Consider the following 19,184-nt stretch of genomic DNA (forward strand, 5'->3'; position numbering starts at 1 on the left):
TGTCGAAAGGGTGTTCACTATGATCCGCGGGTCGGGACGGGACACTTGTCGATACACCAGTGGCGTCGTAGCCATCGCGAGGTAGGCATCCCGTATTTTAATAAGAGGGGGAGCATGAGTCGACCCGAGCTGCTTGATCAAGTATAGCCAAGGAATATCAAAATTCACTTTTAGTAGATGTCTGTGTCTTATGATAGTTTGTTCTTCGATATTTGAAAATCTTATTATTCATTGATTTTGTGAAATTTCAAAATTACGAAAATCACGATGAACTATTATATTTAAACTTATTATTAGATTTCCAGTGAATTTTCATTAACTATTTATTAGTCTATTAATCTAACGGAAATATGCCGACATATCAGGGTAAATGCATAGTCCAAGCCCACCCAAAGGTCAAACAGATGGATCATTTGTCAAAAGCAAAAGCCTAAGTCTAAATTGTCTGTACTAAGATCAACACTTCAATCATAGCTTGACAATGCAAATCTACTGTAGCCTCAACTGAGCCGTCTTTCACCATCTTTGCAGAACAGAAACCACCCAAGTCATACATCAAGAAAGTCCTGATTGAACATCAGAACATTTCGATGAACACAAAATGCAGATATATGGAAGTTACTTAAGATGCAAAGGCACGGCAGACGGACGAAAACCTCCGCCTCATCTTCTCATATCCGTTCTTGTACATTGCCTGACATATTATTATTCATCAAAAAGTAAAAATGTTGTATATTGCAAATGGCTCTTGAATAATTAACAACAGGCCTGTTTAAACTAAAGAACAACCGAAAAAAAAAAAGGGTCAAGATGGAGAATCGAAGTTAAGCGAACCTACAGGCACATCGATGAAAACCCGCAAAAAGGCGAAGTAATATGAGAGAGAGAGAGAGAGAGAGAGAGAGAGAGAGAGAGAGAGAGTTGGGGAGAGAATGAGAGAATTGGGTCGTCTTTAAAAGCTACATAACGAAACACTGGAGAAGCGACTATAAAATGGTTGTGTTGCATTGCACAGAACAAGAGAAACGATACACAAGTTTGTTCCATGTCCTCGACTCACGGCGCCTTCCGAGCTTTTTCCTTTTCCACATACGCCTGCACCGGAACATACAATGAGAAGATGAGAGCGAAAGAAAAATGCCCACTTGAACAATATCTTCTCAAATTGTAGCAATCGGTACAGCAAAGTAGGCATTGCATATTCTGCATAAAAGGTGAGTTGGTAATTTCCTAATTCTTCTTCTGTGGCAATAACGAACACCTCAAGCCTCACTTTGCATTCTTGTTCAGCTTATTCAATTCGTTAAGAATCTCAACTCTCAAACAACAGATTGAAACTTCTCCATAGCTAACACTATTACTAGTGATTGATACAAGCAATATAAAAATAAGTTTCCACAATGTGGCATAGGGTGAGATCAGTCTTCCCCTCGAAAATAATAGACTACCAATGCCAGGTTATCTTGTTCAATGAAATAAACAGGGAAAAGCCATAGCAACACAATAGGTTAACAATGAGAACCAGTCATGACATGCCAGCATGTGTTAAATCCAGCAACTAACTCTCTTTAGTTGTGCATGGGCTAAAAGTGATCATCAGCCTATGAACAGGTAGTCCGTTTGTGCCCGCATGTTTTTACATCTGAAGACCAAAGAACCGAGAAACACCACAGTAATACCGTCATGACATTTGAAGAAACACAAGGCTACTGACAAGGGATCCAGGACCAGACTTAAAAGACAGGAGTCATCGCAATTACTAGAATGCTTAATTCAGACAAGATAACTGCAAAAGTGAAAATTAACAACAAAGAAGCTGAAAGGAGCTCAGCTAAAACAAATTGCTACTATTTATCTCCTCCAAATACCAGGTAATAAGAGAAGAAACGAATCCATGAAAGCACATAGGTACCATTCACACATTCCATGTTGATAAAGTAACATTTGAATCTGACATTCCGCATAAGAAAATCAAATAAAATGAAAGAAGCATTGATAGAGTTAAAGTAGACAGAATGTTTTAAAAGAATACAAACATAAATCAACAAATGACAGATTACACATACATATACAACTGAACCGAAGAAGTTTACGAGAGATGAATAAAAAGAAAAGAGCTAACCTGTACAAGTTTGGTAAGCTTTGGTTTTGCAAACGACAGGTAATGGTCGATTTTCTCCTGAGATTGGGGAATATTTGCCCCTTGCATGGTACTGGTGACCTTGTCGACCACTTTCTTGACAATAGCTTTGTAAGCTTCTTTGCCAAATTGGCCCTCCTTCCAAGTTGGCTTCAGAAGCTCCTTCACATATTCCACTAAAGCAAATTTAAAAGCACGTAGATTTTTTCCTTCTTTACTCTTTTTATTCTCACCATCCTTAGTAACCCCTTCCATGTTTTCCAAATGCTCATCCTCCTGTGGATCCTTGCCCTTTCCTTTCTTGCTTTCATCACTCACCTTTTCTTTGTCTCCATCCTCCCTCAGCTTGGAGCTATCCTTCACCTTCGAGCTCTCATCCGGCTCCACCTGACTTGTCTGATGACTTTCATGATTACCTACTGAACTGCTGGCGTTGTGTGAGACAGTACCATTGGGCACTACAGCAACAGATGGTGGAGGTAAGCTACTAGAAGTTACTTTTGTACTCTCATCTACAACAACATCGGATGAATGGACTTGCTTCTCGTTGTCAGATTTCTTTGGTTCAATGCTATCAGATATCGGATCATAGTGTTTCTGAGATCCAACAGATAAACTAGACAGGAAAGGTGTAGCTTGATCACCTAGCGTTGCCGAACTTAGCATGGAAGGCATATCTATTCCCTGATGGGAGTTTAAAGCAGCATAAAGTTGTGGAAGCTGTTTCCCAGCTTCCAAAATCTGAGCCAAAGAAGCTGAAAGGTTGTTAAGTTGTCTAAGATGCTCTCCATTCATCGTGGCTGGAACTGGAGGATTTGAGGAGGTTAATTGCAATATATTTGCATCAATAACAGGAGGGTGATTCACTGATTTCCCCTCCTCAGGGAGAGGCTTAATTAGAGAACTCATGACATTTCCAGCCTTCCTGGGGTCACTTGGAAACCCCAACTGATTCTGCCCGACATTTGACATTGGAGGTACCATTGCACATGGATTATGGTTATTCTGGCCAATATTCTGCTTGTGCAGTGCATCAGGATGACTATATGAATCAGTAAGTAAACCCACAGTTTTATTGATATTGTCGTTATTATTGTATAACAACCCATTTTCCCTGCAGTTGTCCATACGTAGACAAGAATCTTCAGTTCCTGGTCGTTGTGTGGCAGAAGACTGGTACATTGGCACCGAAGCATCCAAACTTTGATCTTGCCGACGACTTGCCACTAGAGTTTCATTATGTATTAGAGACGGTGCACCATAAGTTTCTTTACTCCTATCATCTGTCACCTGATTTGAAGACTGAGGCTGATAATTCCAGTCAGGAGACATGTTAGCGTCACCTATGAATATTTCAGTAGCTCTTGGTTCACGCAAGCCCAATTTAACAGATGCTTCCAACTGAGGCAATTGCTTCTGGTCAATATTAAGCAGATTATGTCTAGTTTGGTCATCCCACATTTTGCTCTCTTCACTGGACTTATGCTCCCATCTATTGTTGAGGGACCAGTCAGTGATCCTTGGATCAGATGGCACCGTTCTCCTGTGAGATTCACCCTCACCAACTAGTTCGAGGGACAAGTCTCTCTTTCGCTGGTCAATTTCTCCAGTTGCAGCCACTTCCTTGGGATACACCTTACCAGGAACGTCAGAATGAATGTACCTGCATGAAGCCCCCCACCGACAAGTTCCTCTCTGAAAATTGTTACATATCTCAGAAGATCTGTTTCTCTCTGAATATTCCCTAGTGCTACCACTTTTCTTGTGCCTACTTTCCCAACTATCATTGTACTGCTGATTACCCTGATGTAAAAACCGACAATCACTTCCTCTCCTGCACCTACCAACAGCAAATTCCTTGCATAACTGCGATGAAACACCAGTTCGGCTCCTGGTCTTGTCATATACACCAGAGTCCTTCCTAGATCCATGGACAGGGCTCCTGCTCCTACTCGTGCTCGTCCTCCAATTTCTGCTCCTACTCCTGTAATAGATGAAATGGTATAGTAAGACCATTCAAAGTTAAGGAAAAATGTCATATTTCTGCCATCACCTGATTTCACAGGACTAATCCCGGCAGAAGCAAACCATAAAAAAAGAACAGCAACATTGGTAACATAAAAAAAGAATAACAGCATTGGTGTACATCAATATGAGATTTATTAGCTGGTAGCAATAATTTTGAAAAAATAAAAACAGAACCAGCCATTATATTGAAGAAAGTTCACAAACTAGGGTTCCAAGTATAGAATCTTACACGGGTGATCTATCTGACTTATTTTTAGGGGAGCGACTGCGATTCCTCTTCCTCCATTCTTCCAGACCAGGAGACATCCTCGTGCTATAACTTCCATCTCGATCCCATGGCACAGGATCCAACTTTCTACCCCCATCAACATTGGCAATGCCATCTCTGTGTAAGCTTCTATTTGCAAGCATGAGCTCTCGCGATGAAAATTCCAAATCATGTCTCTTCGGCACATTCTTGTCCTCCACGTTGGACCATCTCTGACCATTGCTATGACCGGCATCTACAGACCCTCGCCTTGGCTGTAGTCTACTATCATAAACTGGCATATCAGTTCTCCCGGACCAAGCCCTATAATCCATCTTTTTCGGGGAAACCGTAGGATCTTCTTTCAAATCCCATTTAGAATTGTGTCTTCTTCGCTTTCCACTCATTGCAAATTCTCTTAATCAAGGCACCGTAATCTGAAACCAACAACAAACTTGATGTTTAACTCGTCTTCATTTGTGTCCTTGACATTCTGGAGCGGAGCACAATTTCATCTTATTTGAAAATTACAGTGAGGAAAAGAAAGCCAACAACAACAACAACCACCACCGTGACAACAAGAAGAGCAACATCATCGCTCCATCATCCCATCTAACCCAAGCAAAATGGCAAGATACAATAAAGAGATGACAGACTGAATATGACAATCCAAAAGAATTACATGTTGGGAGAGAGACTGCCATTTATAACCCTTCAAGAGTAACTTAAGTTGCTTACCAATAATTTTGAGGTGAACAGCATTTGGTGACGAATATTTTAGTTGGGTGAATTACTTATCATTTTGGCCTATCTACCTCACAATCATCTACTGCATTATTCAAGTTCTAGAGATACTAAATATTTTTCAAGGGCGATTGTTCATTACTGAACTATCTGTTTAATCAATAAAGTCCCATTCCTCAATCCAATATACATAGATAGGGCTCCGAGAAAATGCAGCCCCACAATGAGGCAATCTCTTCTAAAATAGGGAGTGACATATGTCCACACTTGTTCCTTCAATATGGTCTTCACATTCTTTTTGCCTTCAACCACCAAAAACTTGCTCTCCGATCATTACATGCCTTCTCTGCAAATTTCTTCGTCATCTTGTTATAGGTTATTCTAACTCAACCACCTCATTGGACACCCTTATTGCTCATCATTGTCTTCCAATTCTCATATTTAGCTTATCTAACAAATGATTCTTTTCAAGCTTAGAATCTTCAGAAATTCTTCATTTCAATCAAGCTCCTCAATTTACATTCCTCACCTCATATGAGAGTTTCTTTCCTTTCGAGGCTTTTAGAGCAACTGCTAGCCAATAGCCAACATTAAATATCCTTGCTACAACCTAATTTCTCCAGAAACAAGCCAGTGAGACAGATACTAGGACGGATATGAATCTAATCCATCAATCTGAACAAGAAAATAGGTAGGTTGATTACTATAGACTGAAATAATAGTTGATGCCAGGTTCAATGTATGGATGGATCCGAGGTTTCATAAGAAGAGAAGAGTATGACAGAGGAGCCCATTCACTCGGTGGTGAGGAGGCAACAAGTTGTCAAAAATAATGTGACAAGCCACATGCACGGGCTACAGATCACTCCCATCATATAAAAAACAAACAACTTTATCGGATAACAAATTCAGACGTACTACTGTTCTAAGTAATAACCTAACCAGCTGCTAAAATGATAACTAGGGCAAATTGCAGGAGCACCTGTGCATTTTGCATAAAAAGCATGACAACACCCTGTATCGCCAAAACGCGCTATCCCCAATCAGCACATGTACTAATAGAATAAAGTGCCCCACTTTTGCCGCATCATTCGGAGTTAAGATTAAATTGCCATACCAGTCGACCCACATCAGAAAACCCTCTGACTAGCCGAATACGAGTCTGAAGTATTCTCAAGAAACTGACTCTCGCCTACCTCTTTGCTTACAATAGAATACCAATACTCGGTCTGGCGCGCGAATTTCAACCACGCGTTTCCAGTCATCCGACTGGAAACCAAACAAATCAATCGCATATCTACATAACCAAAATAAACAAAAAAGACAGTTTGATTCATCAACAGAAGTAAAGCAGCGAAATTTACATTGCCATTGCCGTTCTATCTTCAGCTACTTCTGAACTAAAACCCCGCCACAGATTACAAGCTCAACCCAGCAAATTTCACGCTCAAACCCATCGAAAGTAAGCATTACGGGAGGGAGAATGCAGCGGAATTACCAAAACGCAGAACGAAATCACGCGAAATCAATGAACCCAACACGTGTTGTCGAGCGTCCTACCGGGTCGAAGACTTGGGTGAACGTGCCCACTCGAGTTCGACCAGGATATGCCTTCCGAAACGCCGCGCACGCAGTCGGGAGAGGCCGAGTTGCTTGTTTCGTCCATTAATTTGAGAAAACCATGACGGAAGCACCTTGGATTGAGGATGGAGGACAGTGACTAGGGTTTTTACAGCTTCAATTCAGAAAGAGAGAGGAGAGAGGGGAGAGAGAAAGGTGAACTTTTTCTTTGGGATGTGAACTGTGAGGGAGAGTGGCACGGGTCGGGTCGGGTCTAAATTGAGTGTTATGCTCCAGTTGATGATTGATTGAGATTATCTTTTCTAATTCCTTTGTTTTTGGATTAATACCACGAAAAAACCCTAAACTAGTTCATTTGTGACAAATTAACCTCAAATTAATTTTTTGACCACGACAAACTCCAAATTGGTACACCTATGACAAATTTACCCTCAATCAGTTTCTGTTAAATTTTACTGTTAAATTACCGAGTTGGATGACACGTAACAGTTGACAGGTATACCATTTTGCGGTTTAACCCTTACGTTTTGTCACAAATTTACCAATTTGTAATTTTTCGTGGTATTAATCCAATTTTGCGGAGGGTAAATTTGTCACAAGTGTACATGTTTGGGGTTTTTTTATGGGGAAAAAATTAGTTTATGGTAATTTTGTCATAGGTGCACTAGTTTGAAGTTTTTGCTGATCAAAAAATTAATTCGGGATAAATTTATCATCAGTTTAAGATTTTTCGTGATATTGATCCTTAGTTTTTTGCCATGGTGTTGATTGAGATCAATGTGACAAATAATGCATGACGTGTCATTCAACTGATATGCCATGTCAGCGCTCTAATCATCGCTAATGCCAAGAAAATAGTCCGTCAAAATTCGAGAGAATAAGTTGATTGACTGATTAATGTCCCTAATCGTACTGTAAAATCGTGGACCTCCCGCGTAATGGGAAGGGCAAGTTTGCCCAAGCTCGAGAAGCCCGTGAGCACGTCAATGGGCGACTCGGGCAAAAAGTCTTACGCGAGAAAACCTGTCCCGAGTCGACCTAAAAGGTTCCTTGATAATCAGGCTCGAGCAACAAATTAGGCCCGACTTTCGGGCTCGACCCGGCTCTCACCCAAAAAAATCACCTCTCCAGCTACTATAATCATTCATTACTGCATGACCAGGGATGTCACACATTATGCAGCTGCGAGGTGTCAAGCGGGGCAATCCACGTCCTTGCCCTCGATGTGGGCGACAATTTTCATACACAAATAAGCCTTCGAGACTTGTCGAAAAGGATTAATATCACGAAAAAACTCCAGATCTGTACACCCGTGATAAATTTACTTCAAATTAATTTTTTGACCACTAAAAACCCAAATTGGTACATCTGTTACAAATTTACCCTCGATTAGTTTCCGTTAAATTTTATCGTTAAATTTCTGAATTGGAGGACACATGGTAATTGACGTATATATATACCAATTTGGGGTTTGATCCTCCGTTTGTCAAAGGTGTACCGATTTATGATTTTTCATAGTATTAATTCAATTAATGGAGAGTAAATTTGCCACAAATATATCAGTTTTGGGTTTTTTTGTGGTTTTGAGGTAAACTTGTCACAGGTGTACCAATTTTGGGTTTTTTATTGTCAACAAATTAGTTTTTGGGTAAATTTGTTATAGGTGTACCAGTTCGGGACTTTTCGTGGTATTAACCCTTCTAGATAAATTGTAACCTAAAACTTTCAAATAATGCAATCAAGTCTAAAACACATGTCCAATTAGTACTTCTAATTACATAAGTTAGCTCGATTCCAATTTGACTAATAAAAAAAAATGCCGACTTGACATTTTCCTAATTTTAATAGATGACGCGTGGCGCTAATATGGCGCCCGGTGAAATTTCGGTAAGAAACGAATAACCCTAAGAAATCATGTATTAGAGGCTTAAAGGCATGGTCGATGGGGTGCGGTATAATATAATCCATCGTATAATTTGTAATTAGTTTTTTTCTTTTGGGGCTGTTCTTTCTATCATCCCTTCCTTCCAACCAATCCTCTAACCGGTGGGTTGCATATACGAAGATCAACCCACGTACAAATTTAACTAAGAAGCATACGTCTGTTTGTGACCTGTCAATCAGAAAGCGATACAATTTGGTTCAACATTGGATGGAGGAGGAAACCTGTAAATTGACGAGGTGGAATGTAAAAAAGAAGAAAAAACAAAAACAAGTTACAGAATGGAAAACCCACCACCCGCCTGGGTGGCGCTGCTGGAGCGCACACTCTTTCTCTCGCAAAAGGTTGAGTGTTCGAATCCCGGGTGCCGCAGGGTAACTTAACCGGTGCACGTGTGTGGTGGCTAGCACGTGTCGCCCCCAGGGTTTACCTCCCGGCTGTCGGCCGTGCGGGGGTTTCCTGGGTCATAAAAAAAAAACAAAAATCCCTAAATGGAGCTGCAAAAATCGTGCATTTTTTTTCCATCGATTTTCATACTTTTAAACTGTTCATCTCTGAAATTCCTCTATTAAACTATTTGTTATTCTAAAAGGACCGATCATGTCACGAGGTTTACAATACACAACACAATTTGCATCATAGAAGAGAATTCCTACGAAATTACACAAAAGCGCCAACATTTTATAAGGATTCAAACAGCAGAGCGACAAGAAAAATGTTATTGCATTCACACCCACACAATCAAAGTGAGAATTGAGTGTGCAAAACCTCTTAGATCTGGAAGAACCCTTGTCCCCTCCATGGTGCTCTCTCTGTTTTTCTTCAGGCTGCTTGAGATTTTCTCTGCAGACAACTCCCTTTCTCTCCCCTTCCTTTCTTGCCTGTGATTGTAGTAGGCACAGGCTCAAAGTTTTTGTTGAGGGCAAAGTAGGACCTGCCTTAGGGCAAAGGAGAGGGATTGAATTGAATCGGATTGAAAGAAACACGGATGTATCACCCGAACTTCAGTGTCATGTTCGGGTGAGAGCGACGGAATGGGTAATTGAAAAGGCGCTTTTATGGCCAAATGGTACGTATGGAGTGAGATGTTCGCGATTGGGACACGTGGACGGCTCGACGGAAGTGAGAATACATAACCGGAAAATCGAATCCCTTTGGTCCGGAGATAATATAGAAAGAGATTTATTAGAGCGACGGAGTAATGCATGAACTATATACACTAGATTAACAATAAAATGAGGTGTATCTGTACATTGCCATTTTCGCGGTTAATTCCGATTTTCCGCCTATATCTTTTAAAAAAATATACGTCTTTTCATTGCTATTTTCGCCTATATATTGTGGATCTAGTATCTATAGTTATTTACGGACAAAAAGATTAGTTTTATTTTTATGAATTCTCTATCCACGTGTGTCAATCCTGAATATTTTACTCCATGCACACCCTTCGGCCATAAAGTGCTAAGTTTGGCGCTCTCATTAAATCTAAATTGAAATCTTGGCAATCCAAACCTAAATCCCTAAAAAAAATCGCTAATTTCAACTAGGGTCGTAATTTTGACCCAAACCTTTTTTTTTGGTCTCGTAGAAAAGTATCGACCGGTACCCAAATCTGGCCATTGTCAAGTTTCTATCCAATGATGACCTTAAAAGTTTTCACGCGTCATTCCACGGCACGTTACTTTCACGGCACCTGCTAACATGGAATTACGATGCCTGAAGCGATGCCGTTTCGACCGGAATGCAAACCTAGCCCCGCACTCAAACCACGTCGCTTGAAATTAGGGCACCCAAGGTACGAATTTAGGGTTTTGGGGGAGGAAGAAAAGAGGTCCAAACAAGAGCGAATCAAGGCAGAATGTCTTTTGGAGGAAAGCTACAGCGAAAGGTCAAAGGGGCCTTAGGGACAGATAGGAAAGCAAGGCCCTAAGAAAAATGATGAGTGGGAAGTTTTTAAGTACTCCATTCCCGCCGCGCGGAAAGGCAAGAACATCTTGGTTTATTATTATTATCATCTTTCCTTCCCCGATAAAATGATGAACTAGAAATACATTCCGAAAAAAATGCGCTTAGCAAGATTAGCTCACGGGCTCGAGGGACAGAGTCGAAGCACGTATAGAGATTCGAGGCGGCGCCATAAAGAGAGGTCTAGGACGGGGTCTCGCCCTCCTCGGAACTAGACACATTATATATCCGGCATTTCTTGATTCGAGATCCTTAAAAACGGCGACGGAAGAGATCATCCGGATCCGCGGAGAAAAAGCGAGAACCGAGGGAATTTTTCCCGGGCGGGGGGGCGCGGCAGTAGACACAGATGGCTCCGAGCCTCCGGCCATGCTACTTCCTCAACAAATTTTGGTGAATTTTTTTAACTTTGAAATCCCACAATTCCGAAGTGGGACTTTTCCTACCCCCAAAAGTACAAACCGGTCAAATTGACCGGGAAATGAACGCTGGCCCCTTAATAATTCTTAATACCCAGAAGCCAGAACTTGGATTCCAACAGCACAAGGGGAAGAGGGAAGGGAATCAGGTAATTTATTATATATGCTCACATTTCCAGTTGATGTGAAGACCAGTTTTGCATATGGAAAGGAGGCTTTCGTTTGTCCTTAAATCTCTACAGAAGGAGGAGGAGGTGTGCTTCGCTGAGCAGAGACGTTTTGCACACCTCAGCCAGCCATCACCCTCATTGCATAAGCTCATTGCGATTGCTAATAAACCCAAAAGGTTGGGAAGGGGGGGAGGACCTTAGAAAAAATTTACAGGAGACTTTGATGGAAAATGTTGACTTTTCTTTGGTCAAAAATGTAATGCTCTCTCTCTCTCTCTCTCTCTCTCTCCATTGCTGTCTTTACTCTTCTTAGCTTCAGCATTCATTTTGACCACCACCCACCAAAAAATCTCTGCGCCTCCTCCTTCCTTCCTTCTTTTCGTGCGTCCCAAATTCATCCTCCCACTTCTCCCTTCTCCCTCCCGTCGGTTTTCCGCCGAGGCTGACCGGCCCGACAAGCTCCTTGCAACCATGGAACCTTCCGATCCCTCCGGCGGGGGCATGCCGCCGCCGTCGCCGCCCAAGAAGGAGGTCCAGCTCCTGGGCCCCCGGCCCTCCCCGCTCCGGGTCGCCAAGGAGTCCCACGCCATCAGGAAGCCGCCGCGGCACCCGCCTCCGCAGCACGCGGCGGGGCCCTCGGCGGCGGCGTCGGCGGCGTCGGCGGCGGAGGACCGGCAGCAGCCCACGATCATCTTCGACATCTCGCCGAAGGTCATCCACGTGGAGGAGCGGAACTTCATGTCCATCGTCCAGCAGCTCACGGGGTCCTCCTCCGGCGACCTCTCCCCGGCGGCCAGGCTGGCGGCGATAGAGCGGACCAGCCCGACGGGCAGGGAGAAGGGTTTCGCCGGCGCCGCCGCGACGGCGGAGATGGTCGGGTCGTCGGCGAGGGCCGGCGACGACGAGCTGATGGGCATGCTGGAAGAACTTGACCTGCGCCAGATTCAGGGGATACTGTCGCCGGCGCCGGGGGCTCTCCCGGGGGTATCGGCGGGGTTCTTCTCGCCGGCGACGGACCCGCACGTGTTGCAAGATTTGAGCCCGTATTGGCCCGGCAACTTCAGCTACAACAGCCCATCGGCATCGACCCTGTTCACGGCTTTCTCTCCCTCGCCCACCTCATCGATCGATCTCTTCAATTTGTTCTCTAACTTTTGAGCGTAAAGAAAGGTCTCAGACTTCTTCCGAGCTGTTGCAGAGGGGAACTCATCACGCGCAACCGAGAAAATCAAGAACCCTCGGAGGGGTTGGTTTACTTTGACTTTGACTTACTCCACGAAGCTGGATTCGTCTTCTAGAGAGAGAGAGACGGAGAGGGAAGCGGCAGAAGCAGCAGAAGCTGATGCTTTAGAAGACAGAGAATAGGTAAATTCTTGTAGTGACTATTATATTCCTTTGTTAATTTTTCTTTCAGTTTTCTCTTGTGGGGTTGGATTGTGATGAAATTTTTTGGGTTTATACTTGGGGAAGAAGTAGAAAATAGGGTAGTGTAGTTCGGTCGAGCGATGAAAATTAGCGGCTCTCGCCAGAGGTCATCATCATAAGAGCTTTACACCTGTCACGGGATTTTCGGTTTGTATCATAGTTATTCTGTATTATTGACAAGCCTCAAAAGTCCGATGCGGGCGGCTCTTCACCGCAGCAGCGGGAAGATAACATTGGGGGTTCCTGATCTGTACTTTAAGTGTAGAGAAGAAAGGAAGGTCGTGGCATTCTTGCGTTCGGTAGCCATCAATTCGTAGCTTGGTGGGCTGCTCTGTGTGGGGGGGACTGAGCTCATTGGAAACTTGTGGCAAATTTTTTGTAGTGTAAATTTGGGGTGTAGGAAAGTTCGTGGAATTAGCAATTGATAACGAATTGAACAATTTGCCCTGTGCATTTCCTCTTTTTGAGTGCGACTGATCTCACGTGTTAAATGTCTATCGAGTGGAAAAAGAGTTCCCCCAACTTAAATGGCTGATTACAATCTTCCATGCGATATAGACAGGCTGTTTACATTTCTTTAGGAATGTTCAATCTCAGTCGATATTCAAGACATTCAACTAGTCCTCATCTTGTCAGCCATATGATCACAACGGATAATTAAATAACAACACGAATCTGAGTAATAGGATTCGTTAAGCTCAATAGACCCCTTTAGTTAAGCTTTTGGCGGGAGTTCTTAATAGAGAGACGTGCCGCGTCGACTCTGTCGAAAAGGGGATTGAATGAGTTTCCAAATGAGGCGGAGAATATATATCAGAAAGCAATCGAGTTTTGCTAAGAGTATCAAATCTTTTCTGCAATAGATAATTGCAAAATGCAACTGCAAAACCAAAAGGTGCTAGGCTTAAGTCTCCCTGTAGACTGATAATCTAATTTGTGGATGTATAGGACAGATAATAATTGACTTGAACAATGTCTTTTTTGTAAATAAATCCAATTCTGATAAAATTTTTTGTCAGCGAATAAAGGAATTATTTACAGATAGCACACTTTAAGAAAAAAACTCTGATAAAATGCAAAATGCCAGTGAGGTCATATTTCCCCTCCCAACCTTCCTCTTGATGCTCAGAACATCCAATTGCTTGTTCCATGTAACAAAAACATCCTAGAGTGCAAAATGTTCAACTTCAACTTGAAAAGCCAGCAACTTGAATCATTATTTTATGACATACTGACTGGTGTGTTCCGCGTCGACCCAATCAGAGTACCCACCCTCTCACCCCTTATTGCTTTTGAGATGTTGCCTGGTTCGGAGAGATTAAAGACGACGACTGCAACAAACGAATCAGTTTAAGGGCAACATCACTTTTGTCTTCATAAAGATGCCAACAACAAGACTTCTGAGTAAATCTAATGACTAGAGTATGGACATGTTTACTGACCAGGAATGTTGTTTTCTTGGCATAGCGTAACAGCAGTCATATCCATGACCGAGAGGTCCTTCGAGGTAACCTCATGATAAGTCAGTGTATCGAGAAGACGGGCATTTGGGTTGCGCCTAGGATCATCGTCATATACCCCATCGACATTCGTAGCTTTCAATACCACCTCCGCATTAACTGGATCAGCAATATGAAAGAGTAACTTTAGTCAATGATAAAGGGTCTTTCCTGGAAACTCTCCTACCACAAAATTTTCTGAAAATTACTCACAAATTGAAATCAAACCGCAGATTGTCTATCACTGAGAAAATTAGAAGAACTTTGTTGCAATAAAGGAACAGCGCAAGGTTCAGAGCCTAAAAGATGATCCCAATTTTATCAACTTGTTTTCAAGAGACATTTCCAAATGATAATATCGAGCCAATGAGTAGCCTCAAAGTAACAGATCTACAACATTGTGTTTGCTAAAGAGAAGTCCAACTTACTCTCTGCACAGCGAAGGGCTGCTGCAGTGTCTGTGGTGAAAAATGGGTTCCCAGTTCCGGCTGCAAAAATCACAACTCTCCCTTTCTCCAAATGCCTCACAGCCCTTCGACGTATATATGGCTCCGCAACCTCAGACATCCTAAATGCAGTCTGGACACGGGTGGGAATGCCAATGCTCTCCATTGTCGCTTGAAGAAATATAGCATTCATGACAGTTGCTAGCATCCTAAAATGCAAAGTACAAGCATAAACGAACGACCACTGTCACAAGCATTATATATCCAGAGAAAAGCCATATTCCATGAACTCACACTGTGTGTAGCCCACATGGGGTTTCACTCAATACAACATTGAAGGTACATTTCCTTTTTGCGAGAAAACAAAGAGAGCAAAAGGCTATACCCAATATAGTCTGCTGATGAACGATCAAGGCCACTACTTCCTGCCCAGGAGGCTCCGCGAAAGATATTCCCACCACCAACCACAATTGCAACCTGATGGCAAGGAAGATCAAGAAGACCATTGGAAGAGAATGAAAGGAAAAGGTTCTAGCATGAGTGTTACCACCATTTAACGAAATGTTCTCAACTCCAATTAACTGAATTGCAATATTTCAAAATACATCTTATAACTACAGGGGATGCTCTTATGAATGTGGAGCAAGCAAGCAGGTTGACTCATAGTGAAATGAGTTTGATTGGGCCAAAATCTAATTGACAGGATAAGTATGAAAACTAGACCGTGCCGTACTCATTTATCACACCTGGAAGATTTAAATCAGAAAAATATATGAAGATTGTCGACTCAAGATTTCAAGAAAGCAATTCAAGATGGTCCTCTTGGTTCAGGAAAGAAATATACAAATGACAATCAGCAAAAGCCTAAAATAGCTTGTCTGTGTAGGATGAAGTCCTGTTGAGTCTCTGAAACATTCTCCTGTTCTTCTATCCTCTATTTTCTTTTTGCAACAAAGATCTCTTGCATTCTTATGAGGAAGAACATTAAAGGTACAAAAGGATAAAGCTTCACTCTTTGCAGAAGGCTATTGGTATAAATCATGCAAGAAGTCGTAGACAGGTAACTTTATACCTCAATGCCCAGACGAGTGACAGCTGCAACCTCCCTCGCTATAGACATTGTGATCTACATGAAAACAGAAGGCCAAGTTTCATGAGATACGAAAAGAGAAAAGGTAAATGACAGCGCCAAAGATGCCTATGTAGAATCTTCACCTTTGGATCAATGTTTTGAGCTTGATCACCTGCAAGTGCTTCTCCACTCACTTTAAGCAACACCCTCCGCCATCTGACTGAGGGTTTGGCCATGCTTGATTCCCTCATTGACACTCCAAAAGGACCCAGAGAAGATATTTGAGGTTGCCTGCAAAAAAAAAAAAAGCTATATAGGCTAGGAAAACATTGAAATAGAAAAGTTCCAACATATTGGTCTTGAGAGGTTGGCCACATTAAAATGAAAATTCTAAATAAGTGTGACTACGCCACTCTGACAACAAAAAATGCCTGTACCTTGAACATCTAACTGACAAAATGACAAAGGGCAAAGAGAGATTCATCTTACACAATGACATCCTGTCATTTTTTCCTAAAAAAGAAGGCCACTCCTGTGGTTGAGAGTCAGTTCATTGGATATAATATTACATCGGACTAACAAAAGCTACAAGATTATAAGTACAAGTATATTTCTAGAAATTGAACGATTTCGACACATAAAAATGCTCAAACTAAAGAAAGAAGTTAATACCTAGAAATATGCAGTGGACTTCTGGAAAGTCAAAGATTTTCATCAACTTTACAATTTAATATCATACATCTCCCAAGTCCCAAGATTCAGTAAAGCATTCGGCAAATGAAATTACATGGTGCTACAATAAAGCATGCAACCTTTTCTTTTTCCTTTCTGTCTGTTTAAAGGTTAAATAATGTTTCAAGAGAAAGTTGTACAAGAAGCTCCGGAACCGTCCAAGACTCCAAGTCTGCCCCTTTCCCCGCAATGACCCTGTTTCAACTATTCTTTAGATTGACAACCAGACCCCCAAAAGCACTAGCCAACCCCAAAGCCCAAAGGAACATGACTCAAGAGCATAATACAAATTGTTTGCTTTCATTTTCTTGGGAAAAAAAGCTGAAAAGGTCAGTAAACAAGAGTCATTATGGTATGGAAGTAGGAAGATTACCGCAAGGAACCAACCATTATCTCTTCTTAACCAACCAATGTCCACTAGATTTGATGGAGATACAATTGAGCATCCAACATTCAGTAATCTTAGCTATTGATGAGGGGTCTGTTCGCAAGCTACTCAACCTGACTCTAAACTTTAGACAATCAGCATCCAGAGCTGCAAAGAAGCAATATAATGGCGGCAGCAGTGGAGTCTGAAAGATGAGCAAAATTTCCAGAAAGGTGTAGATAAGAGGAGTATCATTTTAAGAACTGATTCGTGAAATAAACTTAAGGAACTGAAGGCTTAGGAGAATGCAAGTTGGCAAATTCTCCTGATGGAACTTGAAAATTGAATGGCACAAATCTGAAGTTTTTGGATGATTGGACAGTAACGGGCATAGTGTGCTATTCTACTTCAGTAGCAGTACAATCACACAACCAAACTGAACCGAAACCGAAGAAAATTCTTTTGCAGGTAGAAACTCTTACCTTTAAAATTAAGTCGATAACTTTGGAATTACTTTCTTTTTCAAACAAGTCCAAAATCACTTCTTTCAGTGACATTTACACCAACACAATCAAGTACTGCAAAAGGGAGGTCCACATAAGCTCCCAGGTGAATGATATTAACATGCATATCATGTTCTTCCTCCTCCCACCAGAAAAGCACAACCATAAAGAAGTCAAAACGCATATGCAGCGATCCATATCACGATGCCCCTCAAAGAACTCACTCGAAATGACAATTACCATCAAAATCGAAGGGTAAGTCAATCACCTCCTACCACTTTCTACATACAAGCATCCATCAAACGAACAGAAAACAGGGGAATTCACGCGCGTACCTTGAGTTCATATGGTCCGGGTTGGACTCCAGCGAAGAACACCGAACCGACAACCTCCGCGGAAAGCTCCGACGACCCATCACCGGAATCCTGTACTGGGTCCTCGAAGTACTCCGACACGGCAAAGAAGAGGACGCCGGAGACGGAGCAGGAGAAGCGACGGGGTTAAAGGAGGCGGAATGAACGAAGGGCGCGGGCGCCGAGAACGCCATTCGGTATGGCAACGAAACCGGCGAACAGACAGGCGAAACGCCGAAGTAGTGAAGAGTTTCAACTTGGTTTGCCGCCAAAGAAGAATGTCTCGTCTCCCTCCCTCCCTCCCTCTCTCTCTCTCTCTCTGTGGCTCTGCAGTATCCACCAGTTGGAGTGGCAGGCAGTGCACGCCTGCAGTATATACGCGCCTTTAGGTTAGGGAAGAAGAAGATGACTGTGATATTCCTCGGGGAAAAAAAATTAAAATATCTTTTTGTGTTTTTTTTTTTGGTCTGAAAAAAACATCTTTTGTGTTTTTTTATTATTTTTATTATTTTTTTAGAAAATATCTTTTGTATTGGAAAAACCATTTTTTTTTTTCGCATGTGTTTAAATCGTTTTCCTCAGTTAGACAAAAAAAGAAGAAGTCATTTTCTTGGTGTTATCCAAAATTTCAATTATGGAAAAAAAAGATCTTAAATTTTCGAGATTTTATAAAGGAAATATACGTGAAACTATAAAAATTAATTTACATACTTTAAATAATTTCAGGTGCTCCATATTGAGTAAATATCGAGAATTGCAAGATTTTAAAAATGGTTAATACCACGAAAAATCCCAAACTGATACACCTGTGATAAATTTACCCCGAACTATTTTTTTTACCACCAAAAACTCCACATTGGTACTCCTGTAATAATTTTACCCCGAACTAATTTTTGACAACCAAAAACTCCACATTGGTACACCCGTGACAATTTTACTCCGAACTAATCTTTTGTGTTGTAAAAACATTTTTTTTTCGCATGTTTTTTTTTCCTTTTTTTTTCTTTCTACTCTCTTCCCTCCGCCGGCCATGGCGGAGGGAAGTCGACGAGGGCGGCCATCGCCGGATCCGACGAGGGTGACCCTCACTCGGCGTCGGCCGACAGGCGAGGGCTCCGACGAGGGCAGCCCTCGCCCAACCCCAGCGCTGGCGAGGGCTGCCCTTGCCGGCTTCCCTCCGCCATGGCCGGCAGAGGGAAGAGAGAAGAAAGGAAAAAAAAAACATAAAAAGGAAAAAGACGAAAATGCCCTTGGGCAAAAGTATTATGGGGTAAATGTGTCACAAGTGACATAGTTTGGGGTTTTCCGTGTCGCAAAAAAAAGTTCAGGGTAAATGTGTCACAAGTGGCATAGTTTGGGGTTTTTTGTGGTATTTTCCCTAAAAAATACCACATAAAGTTTCCATTCAAGAAAAATTGAGGTCATTAACAAAAAGATTAATTTCGATGACGGCGATAAATTTGTAGGACTTAAATGAAAAAAAGAAAAGATTTATAACCAAAGGATGAATCAACACAAATTTTAGGACTTTCATTATCATTGTATCTAAAA

General features: G+C 41.9%; 3 protein-coding genes across 4 annotated transcripts; 1 reads left to right on the plus strand and 2 right to left on the minus strand.

Moving 5' to 3' along the window:
* Positions 1-631: 631 nt before the first annotated feature.
* On the minus strand, positions 632-6,956 carry LOC115681960 (zinc finger CCCH domain-containing protein 38). Of its 2 annotated transcripts, none has more exons than XM_030606070.2 (4): positions 6,658-6,956; positions 4,398-4,852; positions 2,123-4,124; positions 632-1,095 (listed from the first exon to the last, which is right to left on the minus strand). In XM_030606070.2, the coding sequence occupies exons 2-4, from the start codon at positions 4,820-4,822 to the stop codon at positions 1,057-1,059; spliced, it is 2,466 nt and encodes an 821-aa protein (XP_030461930.1). In that variant the 5' UTR covers positions 4,823-4,852; positions 6,658-6,956; the 3' UTR covers positions 632-1,056. The 2 variants fall into 2 exon arrangements, with proteins under 2 accessions (XP_030461930.1, XP_056159151.1); XM_056303176.1 differs by lacking the exon at positions 6,658-6,956 and adding an exon at positions 6,142-6,196.
* A 4,683-nt stretch (positions 6,957-11,639) lies between these two features.
* LOC115666244 (protein MKS1-like) lies at positions 11,640-12,892 on the plus strand. Its single transcript, XM_030588008.2, has one exon. It carries the CDS (start codon positions 11,708-11,710, stop codon positions 12,392-12,394), a length of 687 nt encoding a protein of 228 aa, XP_030443868.2. The 5' UTR covers positions 11,640-11,707; the 3' UTR covers positions 12,395-12,892.
* Positions 12,893-13,621: 729 nt separating this feature from the next.
* LOC115666245 (uridylate kinase PUMPKIN, chloroplastic) lies at positions 13,622-17,946 on the minus strand. Its single transcript, XM_030588009.2, has 7 exons — positions 17,616-17,946; positions 15,822-15,969; positions 15,679-15,732; positions 14,992-15,083; positions 14,589-14,815; positions 14,104-14,280; positions 13,622-13,992 (listed from the first exon to the last, which is right to left on the minus strand). The coding sequence occupies exons 1-7, from the start codon at positions 17,825-17,827 to the stop codon at positions 13,883-13,885; spliced, it is 1,020 nt and encodes a 339-aa protein (XP_030443869.1). The 5' UTR covers positions 17,828-17,946; the 3' UTR covers positions 13,622-13,882.
* Between the last annotated feature and the right edge of the window lie 1,238 nt (positions 17,947-19,184).

The sequence above is a fragment of the Syzygium oleosum genome, unplaced genomic scaffold (assembly GCF_021117445.2).
Source record: "Syzygium oleosum isolate NSW1041296 unplaced genomic scaffold, Sole_v2.1 Sole_v2.26, whole genome shotgun sequence".
Lineage (NCBI taxonomy): Eukaryota > Viridiplantae > Streptophyta > Magnoliopsida > Myrtales > Myrtaceae > Syzygium > Syzygium oleosum.